Here is a 17,177-nt window from a genome sequence, read left to right on the forward strand (position 1 = left end):
ATCCACCATTAGGACATCTTGAGTCCTGATGAGGATGGCATGGTTTAAATGATATTGGCGTAAAGATGTCGTATACGTGGTTGATTGTAAGCTCATGCATTTTTATTTTTAAGCCATTCAGCAGCGAGCTACTGATCGCGTGGTTTGCCTTTTTCTTTTGATCCGTCGCTTTTAACCATCCTTGGCATTGTTTACCCGCCACGCATAGCTTCAGCATCCATATGCTTCATTGCCATCATTTATGGGTGAATGGATGTGTGGCAAAACTTGATATAATAATAACACACAAGGTTCTACTTTTGATGTGTGTAAGCGATGCATCTCTGTGTATCTTGGTTTGGCTACAGCAGAGCCTGTGTGGGTTGTATATGTGTACGTCAATTGATCGAAACGCCCACATCCCGATCGACTCCTTAAATCTGTTTTCCACCTTGTTGCCATGGTGTTGATCCGCTTGTTTCTCTTTTATTCATTTGCCTCCAAAAAGTACTTTTAACCTCTTTCCCTCCCTTTTAAAAATAGTTGGTTCTTCTTTTCTCTCTTTTTTTCCCTTTCTATTGTTCTTTACGCGACTACGCTCCCTCTTTTTCTCCATTAGTACGACTACTATTAACCTCATATACCCTCCCCTGTTTTCTACCATCACACCATCTGTGTCATGGATTCATCATCACCACCACCACGACCACAATCCTATCAACCCACGTTGAGTCTACCACAACACCCAACTGAAAACGACGATGATCAACCATCAACGGTAGTAGGGGTCCATGGGGATGGAGGAGTAGGAGATGATGCTCCTGCAGCAGCAGCATCATCATCTAGTCGACCCAAGCGCCAAAAATCACTTGTGCGTCCTGAAAGAGAACGCATTGATGAACACCACCGCCAATATCATTATCGACACCTTGCTAGTGCCACCAGTACCCGTGATAGAATTGAACCCAGCACCACAGGAAGTCGTCCTTCACGTTCAACGCCTAAACGCTATACATCTAGTAGAGGCATTGATCCCAATGCACCTGTACGACGTGGCCAAAGTATCCTAGGTCGGAATGAAAAACGTGCCGAACAGGATGATGTAGTGGCTAGTGCTATTGATCTCTCCATGTCAAAGTCTAAACGAAAGCGTTGTGGATGCTCCAATCTTTGGATGACGTATTGCCGCATCATCACTTGCTGCATCCCTGGTCCTTTGCTACAACTTGCTGGTAATGTAAAGAAGAAAAAAGCCATATTAGATCTTATCCGGTTAACGTTATTGCTTTTTTAGGTATACCCAAAGGCCAAGCACAAATGGCATGGCGTGAAAAGATTGGGTTGTTGTCATTCATCGCTTGTGTCATGGGCTTTGTTGGGTTCCTGACATTTGGATTTACGCAAACGGTGTGCCCAACACCGCCAATGACTGTTCAAGGAGGAGCTGTGAGCCCTGGCTACCTGATTATTCGTGGATGGGCCTACATGCTTGCTAATTGGAACGCTCATCCACCCATCCCAGGACAAACAAGTGATCCAACCAACATCTTGTATGCGCCTATTGATGCTGGTGGTATGGATGCCTCATTCTTATTTCAAGAACGTCGACCAGCAGTGTGTGAAAATGTGTTCCCCCCTAAGCAACCAGCTTCATCAAGTTGGGCATCTCTTGGAGTAACCCAACAGACACCTACTACACCAGAGGTTTATTTTCCATGCCAAATGTTCAATCCAAATGATACATCCACCAAGTCACTTGCCACCAGTACATCAGCCTCACCATGCCATTTATCCAACACAGCTCGTACAGCGCTTCAACAATTCCAAACACAAGGTATCCCAAAAGCTGATGGCTCGGGATTCGACAAGATTGCACGCGTTTATTACACTTGGGAAAGCATCAACAGCACCGATTTCTTAATGGTGTATAATGGGTGAGTATTGCGAAAGATAAACAAACACACACCAACTTGCATGCAGGCACCATGTTTGGCTCAACTTTGTCTTTTTTTATAGCGATGTCCTCAACTTGAAATTGCTTGAGCTTTTATCATCCACTCAATACGATATCAAACCTGATAGCCTTATCTCACAAATCCTTAACAATCGCGCTGCTTTTGGTGGTCGTGACATGACACGATACATTTCCACTAGCCGTCGTCAAGGGATGAATTGGGAACAGGAAGCCAAATGCTTGGCAACGCTCATCAAAGTTGGCTCCATCGATACACTTAGCATTGGATGTATGGCTTCTGAGATTGTATTGTATCTTTCTTTGGTTGTCATTCTTGGTGTTATCCTTGCACGCTTTTCGTTGGCTGTCATTTTTGGCTGGTGTCTAAGCTGGCGTCTTGGCAACTTTAAGGAAGAGCGTTCTTATACCGCACGTATGCAACGTGAAGCCGAACTTGAAAGATGGACACAAGATATTCATACAGCTGCACCTCTCGGCAATCGGCCTTCGGCTCCCGTACCCCCACAAATGCGTAAACGAAGTTTGTTGCCTCAAACATCACGTTTCACACAGCCACTTCCCAATTCGACTCGCTTTGACGCCGAACGACCACCAACCCCTATTTGGAAGACGCCATCAAGGTAAAAAAAAACTTTATCCCTTACTTTTGTGTGTGTGAATATATAACCGACCTATCCCATTAGCACCCTTGAGGATTATACTGTGCGCCGTTTTTCACAATATCAGCTATCACCATCGCCATCACCATCATCACGCCATCTTCCTGCATTAAACGGCAACAACATCACATTGCCTGGTAGCACATTTCGACGATCATCCATTTCGTCATCAGAGGCACATAGCAACAGTGGAGGAGCCACCTTGATACCTACACCAACATGTCCATATCCATTGTCACCACACGCATTACCACAACCACCACAAGATTACATGCCATTCAATTATCCACTTGCACATACCATTTGCCTTGTCACTTGCTATTCAGAAGGCATGGATGGTGTACGTACTACATTAGATTCCATTGCCACGAGCGATTACCCCAACTCGCACAAGTTGATTCTTGTCGTATGCGATGGCCTTATTACAGGTCATGGTGAATCCATGTCAACACCCGATGTGTGCGTTGCCATGATGCGGGATTTCCTTGTACCACCTGATCAAGTAGAAGCTGGTGATTACATCGCTATTGCTGATGGTTCCAAACGCAACAACATGGCCAAGGTGTACGCAGGCTTTTATAAATACGATGATGAAACGGTGGATCCTGCACATCAACAACGCGTCCCCATGATCACCGTTGTCAAGTGTGGTACACCAGCAGAAGCAGACGAAAAGAAACCTGGCAACCGTGGCAAACGAGACTCTCAAATCATCCTCATGCAATTCATGCAAAAGGTGCTTTTTGATGAGCGTATGACAACGATGGAATATACCTTTTTCAACAGCATATGGCAAATCACAGGCATTCCCCCTGATCGATACGAGATTGTCCTCATGGTTGACGCTGATACAAAACTCTTCCCTGATGCTCTCAGCCGATTGGTCTCTTGCGCTGTCAAAGATCCTGAAATCACTGGTCTTTGTGGTGAGACGCGTATTGCCAACAAGACACAAAGTTGGGTATCGGCTATTCAAGGTAATTTATTCATTTCCATCATAGCGATTAGAAACAACGTACTCACCCCTTTTCCAGTGTTTGAATATTACATCTCTCACCACCAGAGCAAGGCCTTTGAATCGATCTTTGGTGGTGTCACGTGTTTACCAGGTTGCTTTTGCATGTATCGAATCAAGGCACCCAAGGGACCTAATGGCTATTGGGTACCTATTCTTGCAAATCCTGATATTGTGGAACATTATTCGGAGAATGTCGTGGATACCCTGCATAAAAAGAACTTGCTGTTGCTTGGTGAAGATCGTTATCTTTCTACCTTGATGCTCAAGACATTCCCCAATCGCAAGATGATGTTTGTTCCTCAAGCAGTGTAAGGATTATTATTCTGTGACAGCCAAAAAGCCTCAATCTCACCGTTTCCTATGATAGATGCAAGACCATTGTGCCTGACACATTCCGCGTATTGCTATCTCAACGTCGTAGATGGATCAATTCCACCATCCACAACTTGATGGAGCTCGTATTGGTGCATGATTTGTGTGGTACATTTTGCTTCTCGATGCAATTTGTCGTGTTCATGGAGTTGGTTGGTACACTTGCATTACCTGCTGCCATCTCTTTCACGCTGTACTTGATCATTCTTGCCATCTTGGGACGCCCCGCTATCATTCCATTGCTCTTACTTGCGTTGATTCTTGGTTTACCTGCCGTCTTAATTGTCATGACAAGTCGCAAGATCTTGTATGTGGGATGGATGATTGTATACTTGTTTTCATTACCCATCTGGAACTTTGTGTTGCCAACATACGCCTATTGGCATTTTGATGACTTTTCTTGGGGCGATACTCGCAAGGTCGAAGGCGGTGGCAAGGATAAAGGTGGTCATGGAGACAAGGAAGGCGAATTTGATGCAAGTCGTGCTACCATGAAAAAGTGGAGTGAATATGAAAAGGAACGTCGAATACGTCAAGCTGTCGAAATGCAAATGCCCATTCCACGTTTCAAGTCGGATAGCATGTATCTACCTTCGGATGATAGCCTCTTGCTCAAACCACCCTCACCCTATTATGCATCCAGTGAGCCACGCTATTCACCTCTTTCGGAAGATCTCCATGGTGATTATTTCCCTCCTCAACAGCAGCAATCACTTACACCACCTACACCACAGCCACGCGCCTCTTTTCATAATAACATGACTGCTGCTGCTGTTGCTGCTCATCACCATCCATCATCATCTCCCCCTTCTTCATCACCCTTACAACATTCACCGTCTCCACCATCTGCACCTCGTCGTGTCTATGCTGCACAACGTAGATCGACAAATCGTGTGGATGGCCCATAATAACACATTTGGCGGTTGATTCGATGATGATTCTATTAGTACGCCACCTAGTTTACACGTACAACCTCATGCACAAACATTCACTCATACATTTCCCCCCTGTTGTAATTCTTGCCTGTTGTTCACAGTATAAACTCGCATAAAAAGTGTCTTTCTATTATCCTATAGGCTCTTGTAGAAAACGCTGTGCCTGAATTTTAGGTGTGGCTGGTGATCCACAAGCCAAAGTGATGCTTTTCGTCATACTTTTAGTAGTTGGGCGTTATTAACGTTCGTTCTTAGAATGAGCTTAGGCTCATGTTCAAAGACACAGCTTCTGAGTTGAGCCCCCTCGTTTTAGACTTTGCTACACAATCTGTGCACAGCATGGTTCGTGTACAACCACGATGCATCCCCGTTGTAGTATTTTATGCAATGATCAAGGCATTTAGGAAATGACCTGGTTAGTCTTTATTACCCATGGGTTGTTAGCACTAGTTTACATAAATGGTGTTTGAGGCCCATTCATGGAGTCATCCCCTCATCCATTTCAAGCCATAGGACTTTCACAAGCGTTGCACAGATCGTCATCGTTCATTAAATCCCGCCTCCATAAGTATTTCCAAGATTGAAAGGAAAATGAAGAAGGATCGTTATGAATGACATGAGGATGATGGTGCCATATATCAAAAACGGGGTGACTTTTATGCAAGTTTCCGTATCACGATGCACCATGACCGGAAACTGGTAAACCATGTTTAAAGGAGAGAGAGAGAAAAAGCCATGCAGCAGCAGTAGGATGATAAAGGAGGAGAAGAAAAAAAATGATCACCCTACCCAAGTGAAAGACTCACATTACTACCTATACATCATCGGTAACCATAGACACGATAGCGAGCGGAAAAGATGAGAATGATTTATTCTTTTTCGTATGCTTCCATTTCCATGGAAATATTCATCGGCTATTCAATACGTATGCAAAAGCAATGCAGATGCAGGATTTGTTGTTTGTGCAGCCCAAGAAGAAAGAATGGGTTCAGGTCAGCCTGTCGTATTGTGTCACTATGTGGGACTTGTACAGTCAACCAGTACCGCCACGATCCCGCTCGTTCATGTTATGAATGATATGAAGAGGAACAAATAGGGAAGAAAAACGTGTATGAAAAGGGCTAAAGCTATGCACAACAATGAAAAGGGGATCAAGGCGTTTGTTTGTGAAGTTATTGTGTGCATGTGTTGTGTATCGACTGTTGATTTGAATGTGGGTGCACAAGAGTAAGCCAACTCTAATTCTCAGGTCATGCGTTTTCTTGAGAGCCAGCATTTAACCTTTTCATCTCTCATTCTATCACCAACAGATTCACACATTATCCTACTTCTTCTTCTTCTTCCTTCTCCTCTTCCTCCTCCCCCCACTTCCCTTTTCTTCTTTCTCATTGTCAATGGACGAAAGCTTTGTTTCTCGGAGAACTCGAGGCTTGAGTGAACCCATTGCTATCTTCCATCTCACCACAATGGTAACTGTCATTTCCCTTGTTGTCGAGTACTCGATCAACTAACGCGTCCATTCATTCACATAGGTAGTGGGGTTGGCTATTTTGGCATTAGGTATCTCTCTCTCTCGCTCGCTCATGGCTTCAACTTGTCGGCTGACGCTTAAATTAGGTGCATACACCATAAACTCCTCTCTTGTCAGTTGCACAATATCACTATCACTTTGCATCATTGGGTGCTTCATCACCGTCGTTTCCTTTGTCGCCTATTTCGGTACCTACATGGAACACATTGGATTTCTCAAGACATACAGTGCCACGATCATCCTATTCTCATCACTCGAAATCAGTACGTGTTGGGTTGAAGAATTGGAAAGCATGGTACTTATTTTCATTTACTTGTTGTAGTTGCATTTGGAATTGTTTATGCTCGAAGGAAGGAAGTGAGTAAGAAAAACATGGTTAACAATGGAAGCATACTCAAAAGTACGGCTATAGTTGGATGCATACGGGAGTGCATTGTGGGATTTCTTTCAAGCAAAGGATGAGCAGCTATTGATCAACATTGAGGAATCGTATGTCAACATTTGGATGGATACCTTGCATTTGTAGTAGCTAACTATTATTACCGCGTTTAGACTTCATTGTTGTGGATATGCAAATCCGGAAGACAGGCCGGTCTTGATGAGCCTTGTTAACCATGATCCAATAATCACTGCCGCTGCTGGGTGCAAGGATGTCATTATTGGTTCTATTTTCCATTGGAAGAATTGGATCATTGTTGGCGTGGTGGTACTTGTGACAATCAAGGTATATGTGTATCATCACTGATAGCTGTCATTCTTCATACAACTAACAAATGGCGATTACTATCCTAGTTGTTGGCATTGGTCAGCAGCATCTTGCTGATTATCTTGATTAAGAAGGATACTGATGAAGAGCGTAGCTATCTTACAGTGCTATCAGCGCAACGGGATTCCAGTGCATGGTATCATGGCAACATAGGATGGGGTAAGAACGGCACACCAAGCTTGTCAGGACATAGCCCGATATTTGTACGCCATCCTACTACTTTGCATTCTTCACCATCGACATCATCTGGTCGTTCCAACTACTTTTATACCCCTCGCTCACCACAATTCTGTCCTCAGCGTGTCCCAAGATATGGAAGTACTCAATCAACATTTTCATTCAAAAGCGTCAACAACTAAAAAGGTTGATCCAGCAGCAGTCTTTGTGAATAGCACCACCCTTCTCATCTCTTTCATTGTGTATATTTCTGGCATCATCAATAATAGTACTAATAATAATGAATAAAAAGCATCATTGAAATGAACGAATGAATCCATGTCTCCTCTTGACCATATTGGGTCAACATTACACCCTGAATTTGTTCAGTGTCACACACACACACGCACGCACACACACACTCCTTCACTTTTACACACACACTCTCTCTTTCCCTCTCTTCTCTTTATCAACTTTTTGGACATTCCCCACCTCCCTTTTCAAATGTCCAACTTTCTTCCTTATAACTTTACAACTCAACCTGTGTCAACGTCTCCAACAGTCTCAAGCACCAACAGGTCTCACGAATTCAGTGCTACAGCATCCCATGCGGCTCATACCTCGTCTTCCCATCCAGCTACACTTGTCTTTCAACGACCAGAATCATCTTCACCCACTCTCCAATCAACGCCATCTTCTTCATGTCTGTTTGTTCCTTCAGTGCCTTCACATCATTCCTTAACAGTTGCCGAATGGGCTGGAACAACAAGGAAACCAAAGAGTAACTATCTATCACTCGCTACAACATCCACCAATTACTTATTTCTCCCTTGCAGATGCGTCTTTATTTCCTAGTGCACCTATACCAGAGAGTGGTGATTGGCATGATGTGCACAACAATATCAAACGGATGGATCAGTTATATGATGCAACATTCTACTCTTGGCTCAAGTCAGAAGACAACGTGCTTGTAACAGCAATGTACTTGCATCGGATTGCCAATGAATATCCTTTGGAGAGGATCACAAATGCCCTCAAATGGCTGGTTGCTGATTGGCGTTGGGAAAGCACAAGTATTCTTGTTCGTCATGTCACTGTGGATTGGTGTGATGAAGCGGGTAAGGAGACATAAAAGTATGATATGGAAGGAGAGATAAGTATTAATGAATGACAATATTATGGTTAGGTGATATCAAACGAGCTTGCTTATTACGAGACCTTACTCAGAATTGGGCAACACAATACACAGCTACGCTTATCACTACCATTCTTGCCACACCTCCCTATGTATCGACAACCAACGCCCAACGAGAACGCTTTTTACGCTCATTTGCTCAGGATTGGGACTTTTCAAAGCTCTCCGAATTCTTCATGTACCTACAAAGCAGAGCCAACATTGATTACAAGCTCAAATGCATCATGTTACAAGAAGCTGCAAAGCGAGAACGTGAAACATTGAGTGCCAAACTCTATTCACGAATGAAGAGGGCCAAATCAAAAAAGCGACAAGAAAAGAGCAGCATGCAACTTGATAACAATGCAACGCCATCAGCAATAGCATCATCATCATCATCGACTACAGAGAACACAACCAATCCTAGTAGCAACAGTTGCCATGATACCGGTGGTGGTGAGGGTGACGATCCCATGGATATGGATGATGATGATGATACAACAGCCGAACCAATGAAGGATTTGGAACCATGCACAGCATCTGCAGCTTCGGTAACAACGGATGAGCAAGTTGTTCGGGTGGCGAATGAGGATGGTGGTAACAGCGGATCATCGTCATCATCATCTACCAGTAGTAGCAGCAACAGCAGTACTTGGAGACATCATCGACGAACATCGAGCAATGATACCAGTGATATGAACAAACGCTTTCGATTATCTCGATCGGATTTGGAGCCTGGGGAATCTGAGAATTGTTCATCCAGCTTGGCAACCGGTGCCAATAGCAACAATGCTACTTGTTCCACAATGAATGTTTCTACAAACACTACCACCACTACCACTACAGCTGCACCTTCTGTTGTTCCTTCAGATACCATTACCAATACTAGAAGAGCAGCAACACCAGATCACGCTTATCGACCTCATCGCCACCATCACCATCATCTTCATTATCATCACCATATCCGCTCTTCAGCCATTGCCACCGCATCCACCAGTTATTCAGTATCCAATGATACTAGCAGTAATACTAACAGCAATGAGCGGCAAACCAATGATGCGAATGGGATTGGGAGCGACTTTTCAAACTTGCACCTAGGTTTTGCAGCAGGGTCGATGGCAGTTAATAATGCTAATGCATCAGCAAGTACATCAACAACATCCTCCACAACAACATCTCATCACCACCACCATCGCCATCACCATCATCATCCAATCCCTTCGTCTTCTCCTACAACTCCTACAACATCTACTGCACCGCCCACTGCTTCTGCCACTTTTTCCAATTCATCCAGACATACTTGTTATCCAACTTCTTCCTCCGCATCACAATCCCATTTACAAATCCACAACTTTCGCCTACGTCGTCGTCGTTCCAGCTCTAGTTCATCCACTGGATCCACCGGATCTATAGGGTCTACTGTATCCCATCCTGCAACTACTACTACCACCACCACCACCACCACTACATCCTCCTCAGCGTCTACCGCTACGCCATCCATGGATCAACAACAATCGCTTGATGATGATGGATCATCCAATATGAAGAAACGAGCAACACCTGTCAACCAGGAAACTCATGTCTATCGCTAATTATTCACTTATGGATGGAAATGAATACAAGTGTTGAACAAAAAACTCATGTTGAATCAGTGATGATGTTTGGTTGATTTGGGACTTATTGGTCGGCTTAGCAATCGTGCTTCTATTTGTGATACACGACAACACATTGCATAAAGGTCTTTCTGAGATCAGGACTCTATGGCTTTGACATGCTCACTCGCATATCTCTTGGCATTACCAATAGCCGTCGTACCTAAGAGTCCATCTTCTACTTTTGTGAGCGACTGAAAAAGAAAGTTTTCTGAACATGCAGGTTTTCACTGTGATCACTGCTACTGCAGCAACATGCAGCATCTAATGTCGCATTTCTTGGGCTTGACATTATTGCTTAGCCAACACGCATCCGCAAAAGTATGCAATTGAAACATGACAATGATCGTCTCATTCATTTTCTATGCTCAAGAGATATATGTGCTCAGGAAGAATATGATGAAAAGGGGAAATCGTTTGTCGTCAACGTTATTACCAAACAAGAGCTGCATCATGTACGCCATGAACTACATGTGGGATGTAGTATCAACATCAACTTGACTGCGCGGCTTTGATGACACCAAACGCACGCATCATCCAAATAACAACGTGCCTCCCTTTCCCCTCTTCTCGGTCCGTGATGTTGCATCCTTCTTCTTCCTTCTCAAGTTATGAATTATTGACAATGAAGCACCACCACCACATGACCTTGTGCTCTTTGTTGTATCCCCTCTTGGCTATCATTTTCTTTATTCCAAAAAGTGGATTTGTCATTGCTTCATCCTATGCCGTTGATCAAGAACAATTAGCACGCATCCCATATCGCTATGCATCAACCTCGTTTGCCCGTGAAGGAGTGCTTTATAGCTATGGTGGAGTGACGCGTGATGCTAAAGCAACCACACTATTTACATCAATCAGCTTCGATCCAACAAACGGTTCTGTTATCTACCATAACGTCAATCAGTCATCTAATGCACCCTATGCGTCGTATGCTCAAGGCGTCCTTCTTAATGACAATAATCGTTTCATTTTGTTCGGCGGTACCGACAACATTACTTCGACTACCACCACACCAAACACTACTATGCGCGTGTTCGAGTATCGTTTTGATAACCAGACATGGCGAGAGCTGGTCGTTTCGTCCAACAACAATCAATTACCTTTGCATCGTATGGAGTTCACAGCAAAGCTTTCGAACAATGGGAAAGTGTATCTTTATGGTGGCACGATTCACAACACACGCACTGTGCTAGGCGATGCATGGGCCTTTAATCCCGAAACCGGGGAGTTCTCTCAATTGACGCCACCATCACCATCATACGTCTTGAGCAACACATCTTACAATGGTCCATCCACTAACACAGGCCTTTACGGCCATTCGGCTATCAGCCTTCCGTAAGTTATCCTCCATTTATACAACTACCCACACCACATCACGCTGCTTTCCTTTTTCTTTCAATTTCAAAAATGCCTGCAGCTAAACAACATGCGTTTATGTATCCATCTCACTTTCAAACCTCCTGACACGATTCTCTTTAATAGAAATGGGATCATTCTTCATTTGATGGGAAATGGATATTACAATGGCACCCTGTACGACAATACAGTGAATGACACCTTGTGCAACATGGCCTTGTTGCTTGACACCAACACCCACCAATGGCGTTACCAGCCACTTGGGGGCCAAGACATGCCACAGCAGATTATTAATGGCTATGCTGCCCTTGGTAAGCATAAAACGATAGTTCATGGATGGACCAATCTCACCATTGCATTCGTGTGTAGGACCTGATCGCAAGACAATCTATCTAAGTGGAGGTTGTATCACACTTTATTGGCCCGTGCGATTGAAAAACTAAACTTTAAATGCAACAGGGTATGGAGCCAGCAGAACATTGACTCGTCGATCGGTATCATCCAATGATTTGAGTGTGCTCAATACTACAAGTTGGGAATGGCAGACTCCAAGCAACGTGTATGGTGATACACCAAAGCCGCGCTTTTTGGCCAATGCTGAATTGTTGCTAGACAAGTACATTGTGGTCTTTTTTGGTACGTCTTTATCGTCTTTTGTTACATCTAAAACTCAGCATCCATCGATCCATAAAAGGTACATCGGAATACTTTTGGTACAATGACATCAACGTGCTGCAATTTGGTTCCTTAGCCAATGGATCATTTGTGGCTCAGTGGAAAAACAACATTACTACGCCTTTACTCGCACCTATCCAACCCATGTTCCCTGGTGATGATTCCCTTTCATCCACGCAAAAGATTGGTATTGCCCTTGCTGTCATTGGAATCGTCGTCTTCATCATTATACTTGGCTCGTGGTACTTTGGTGAACCCGTGAAGCACCTCATAGGACGCTCCTATTATGGAATCATTTGGTCCATAAGGTATGGAATTATAACCAGTATACGTACCTTAATACCAATCGCTTATCTTGTTATAGGGTTGGAGAGCCATTGTGGATCGGCGTGTCACATACGCTAACTAAATTGGCATTATCGTTCATGTTCCTTGCATACGTTATATATATTGTGAAACTGGTGATTGATAGTGGACAATCAAGCGTGGATCTCATTGAGCCTGCAAATCACGTACTATTACCAGGTTGGTCAACCGATGCAATGAAAAGGAGGCAAATGAAAAACTAATGCAAGCATAGATATTCGATTCTGCTTTGATGGATGGGTAGATACAGCCGTTGGATGTGAAACCGAAAGCTTATCTGTGGATGATTGCGTCTCGCTCAACTATATTCGACGTTTGGATATGCGTATGCACCAACCTTATTTTGATTATACCGGGGCAATCGAGTGTCATCTCTTTCATGCTGATGAATACTTTCGGCTTACACGCGCACCAACGATTGGACAGCAACAACAATGCAATGGTAGTCGTATTCAATTCAGCTTTTTTGGGACACCCGCTGAGCAAGATACCAATCGCTTTGTACATGTATCAGTATACCCACGTGGTCGTGATCCCAACCTCGACTTTTATTACAATGAGGAAAAGTACATGAATAAGCAAGAACTTGAAAAGTGGCTATACGACGATAGCAACAATCTTTTATCATCCAGCGATAAGCGCACATCATTGCATTTCAACACATCCGCTACACTAAGCTACAAGTTACTCACCCACCGGTATCTACAATCGAGTCTTTGGAATATCGTAGGCATCGCTTCAGCCTACAACAGCACCTCTGAAGTGGATGCGACATTTTCACCTGATGTGCAGCGGCTTTTACGTCCTGGCAACAACCCTGCTAGTGTCAATTTCTTGGATGTCTATCCAGAGTCATTCGTTACATATACCCGTATGGAGCAAAAACTTCACACGTTGTTGACATCCGTTGGCTCCATTGGTGGTTTATTGTCGCTGCTGATTACTCTCAACTCTTGGCTATGGGGTTCTAGAGCACGTGCCCCGCTTGGATGGGCTCATCGTGTGCTTTGGGGTCGAAGAGCACACATGTGGCTCCTCAATGGTCTACGTACCAAATTTGGAAATGTCTCTGATTCAGTGCCTTACGTGCATCCTGTTGAGTCATATCTACTTAGCCAACAGCAGGCTGATTGGCATAGCATCATTGACCTGCCACGTGATCATCGTACTGATTCTTCAGGATCATCACCGCTTGAACAGCCAACTACCTCCTCAGCAACATTGCAACCATCGGATCCAGAAATGGGAAAGAAGTACAAGTTCCGAGATAGTAATCTCACTGACTCCTCAAGGACCCAATGCGGTGATGATGATGCTGATGCCGCATTAGGCAGCTGCAACAAGTGTTTTATTGTGGCACAAGAATTGGAAAAGCTCCAACGCCGTGTTCAACTGAATGAGCTGGTCATGAAGGAATACTATATCGACGACGAGGTGTTTCGAAATATTAGCGTGGCTATGGATATCGATAACAAAGATCAACAGGAGGTTTCCTTGTCAAGACAAAGATCCAGTGCCTCCTCATTGTCTTCTCCTTTTGGTGACATAAGACGCGGATCGCTTAAGAAACATCAGTCACGCAGCATGCCATATATTCCACGTATCGTCAAGCCTATGCCATCCCTGGCATCCTTGCCGAATGACATCAGCCCTTCAGCTACTAAATCGCGGATGTAACTTTAGTCGCATTTCTTCTGTATTGTAGAATCATAATTACTTGTCGCTTTACATATGCTAATGATATATGGGCAATAAATAAAGATGGTACATCATCCATCTTTCTCTATAGCTGATCACGACAAATGTTCACATCACGCATAATGTGTCAATGTTTCAAAGAAGCTGCTGCCATAAGACATTGAAGGATGGTGGGTTTGAGACGCATCTTAACCGGAAAGTAGTAGGATCACTCTAGCATACTATTGCTAGAGTTTCACGACATTGCACTTTTGTTCCCGCATCCATCCTACATTTGGACCGCCTTGTGTTTATAATCTTCATAATGAAACATGCGGCATTTATTTGAATGAATTCCATCTTCGAAGCAATAGTAATGTAGTAATAATCCACAAGCTAACGAAGTCCAAGCGCGTAATAAATACATTTTGCTACATTGCCACCATCGTGGTCGTCGTCTCTGTCCAGCATCATTCGTACTCGTATCCGTCAGCAGTCGTCAATCTCATCATCACCCAATATCCAAAAACACACACAAGTTGAAAAGAATGGGATCTCGCAGGTTTCCTTTTGAATCGTTGTCGTTGTCATCGTCATTGTTGTGAATGCCATTATCATCGTAATCGTCATTGTTGTGAATGTCGTTATCATCGTAATCGTCATTGTTGTGAATGTCGTCATCATCGTAATTGTCATTGTTGTGTATGTGGTAATCATCGTAATCGACGTCTCTATAAATAAGAAAGCAGGCAAGTTAAGGAAGAGAGCAAATCAGAAGGAATTCACAAACCAAATCACCACATACAAGCAACGTCGGGATCCCTTGTTCTTGAGAAAGCACTGCACGAATCACGCAAAGCCAGTTCGATCCATGGCAAGGAAGGGCTCACTTACGTAAAGTTCAGGCTCATAGCTGTTCTCATTCATCCTCTCCAAAGAAAGAATGATTCCCAATCCTTCCAATCACTTCCCACCTCATGAAAAGAAGTCCTCAAGGGCAAGAACGAGCCTATCACAAGAAGAGTGTGTTGGTTCAACACATTCACAAGCTGTTGCAAATCCCCTTTTACCTCAACACGGTGACCATGCTCTTGCAAAAATCCATCGTCATCGACCCATCCTCAACTCAACGCAGGCCTATAGAGCACTGGACGCGTTCCAAGAAGCTTTTCCGGCACACTTGGCTGGTGCAGAGCGACGCAGCGGCTACTTGATACAGGCTGGGACTTGAACCCAAAGAGATGATGATGATGCCCCCAAGTTGCATTGCCTGACCAAAGAAACCTATTCAATTCATTATTAGCACACACACAATGAACACCCTTTTCATTGTTTGTTTCATTGTACTTGCCTTTTCCATATACACAAAGACCCGTTGTTGTTGTTGGTTACTGGAAACCGAAAACCATGGTGTAGTATAGTTGAGCCGAAACAAAACGCCAAACCAGCCAACGTCTTGAAACCAAACTTGCCCTCTATACAAGCTGACGCGTCAATGGAACCAATTCGGCTGCAACAATGGACTCTGAATGTACCTGTTGACTCCAAGCGTAGAGCGGGAATAGCAACGAGCAAAAGGAAGCAACAATATCGCCATGGCAACCACCAACCACCAACCACGCTCATTCCTCAGCACTTGGACACACTCACTCCCTGACAATGCATGTTCAGAACTACATTAATACCTCACAGCCAACAAGAGTACTTTTTTATATAATACATTACCTTGATCGGGATGTCGTGTATGGGATAAAGCAGAGGCGGTGAGAAAGAGAAGAGAAGCGGTGTCTCAAGTCGTGGAGCTACAGTCCCCCAAGTTTAAATCCCCTACTGCTATTACACTGAGGCCACTCAATGACCCCCCACACACACACCATCCACCCATCATGATCATCACCCTCACGATAGACAATAGGTACACGTAAATAAAAGAAATGATGATCCTCACGTATAGCAAAAGGGTGTGTGCCATTTTACACTTTACATGATAATGATGATCCAACAACAGCCATAGCCTTACTACCAGGTTAGCTCGAATCATGAAAGTTGGATGATGGGCATGCTGGGCTGGAGCAGTGCAATCGTTCGTATGCATTGGATTGGACAACAATGGAGAATGGGAGGACTAAGGTTATTAGCTGGCATTTTCAACTATTCCTAAATAGTGTACAAGAATCATGCATCGCCTGAGCTGAATGACTTAAGTTACACAGACACGCCCTCTGCATCTTTGGCTCTGTTATAGTCAGGGCTAGTTGCGACATTGAACGTGGAACTTTCACACAAGGTGCAGTTGGCCAAGCCGAGCACATTGCTCTATTCAAAACCCCACGTTTCATTGTAAAGTTTGGAGATACAGGCACCTTTGTGTTTGTAAGCGTGATGCTATATGAAGAGTGGTCTTTGTTCATTGTCAAGTAGGTGGACCCTGGCAGAGCAAAAGATGCAGAGGGTCGTGTTGTGTAACACAGCTACGTTTGCATGAATGAAAGGGTCAGTGTATAATTACTTTATGGATCGTCTAGGAACAGGCATGTATTACTAGCTAACGGTCACTTTTATCCAGTCATCATTGTTGCGAGATCCACTGCATGGGAACGATGCCCCTGCTCCAGACATTCATTTCCATGATTAAAGTAGGTTGATCCGAGCTGATTTGACTGAGCTGCGGTCAAAGAGAGATTACATCACTCTGGACATAAAGCACGCTCGATGTAGCTCAACCGATGTAATCTTGTGGGAGCGTAACTCAACCAAATCAGCTCGGATCAACCTACTTTAATCATGGAAATGAATGTCTAGAGCAGGAGCATCGTCCACCTACAATAGAATGCACAAAAGTTGGGAATGCACAAAAGTGGCTATTAGCTGCCAATGTATGAC

At 43.9% G+C, this 17,177-nt stretch overlaps 4 protein-coding genes across 4 annotated transcripts; all 4 read left to right on the forward strand.

Annotated features, from left to right (window-relative positions):
* Positions 1-658: 658 nt before the first annotated feature.
* On the forward strand, positions 659-4,911 carry O0I10_010465 (uncharacterized protein; the record flags this gene model as incomplete). Its single annotated transcript, XM_058490445.1, has 6 exons — positions 659-1,211; positions 1,274-1,913; positions 1,996-2,574; positions 2,638-3,590; positions 3,648-3,939; positions 3,999-4,911. The coding sequence occupies 6 exons, from the start codon at positions 659-661 to the stop codon at positions 4,909-4,911; spliced, it is 3,930 nt and encodes a 1,309-aa protein (XP_058338812.1).
* A 1,421-nt stretch (positions 4,912-6,332) lies between these two features.
* Positions 6,333-7,594, forward strand: O0I10_010466 (uncharacterized protein; the record flags this gene model as incomplete). Its single annotated transcript, XM_058490446.1, has 7 exons — positions 6,333-6,407; positions 6,471-6,498; positions 6,556-6,732; positions 6,792-6,826; positions 6,882-6,958; positions 7,022-7,193; positions 7,262-7,594. The coding sequence occupies 7 exons, from the start codon at positions 6,333-6,335 to the stop codon at positions 7,592-7,594; spliced, it is 897 nt and encodes a 298-aa protein (XP_058338813.1).
* Positions 7,595-7,895: 301 nt separating this feature from the next.
* On the forward strand, positions 7,896-10,157 carry O0I10_010467 (uncharacterized protein; the record flags this gene model as incomplete). The annotated part of the gene is made up of 3 exons (XM_058490447.1): positions 7,896-8,172; positions 8,228-8,509; positions 8,578-10,157. 3 exons carry the CDS (start codon positions 7,896-7,898, stop codon positions 10,155-10,157), a joined length of 2,139 nt encoding a protein of 712 aa, XP_058338814.1.
* Positions 10,158-10,860: 703 nt separating this feature from the next.
* On the forward strand, positions 10,861-14,294 carry O0I10_010468 (uncharacterized protein; the record flags this gene model as incomplete). Its single annotated transcript, XM_058490448.1, has 7 exons — positions 10,861-11,555; positions 11,703-11,887; positions 11,946-11,981; positions 12,036-12,212; positions 12,271-12,559; positions 12,616-12,776; positions 12,832-14,294. 7 exons carry the CDS (start codon positions 10,861-10,863, stop codon positions 14,292-14,294), a joined length of 3,006 nt encoding a protein of 1,001 aa, XP_058338815.1.
* Positions 14,295-17,177: the final 2,883 nt, after the last annotated feature.

Source organism: Lichtheimia ornata (genome assembly GCF_029851405.1).
Source record: "Lichtheimia ornata isolate CBS 291.66 chromosome Unknown scaffold00070, whole genome shotgun sequence".
Lineage (NCBI taxonomy): Eukaryota > Fungi > Mucoromycota > Mucoromycetes > Mucorales > Lichtheimiaceae > Lichtheimia > Lichtheimia ornata.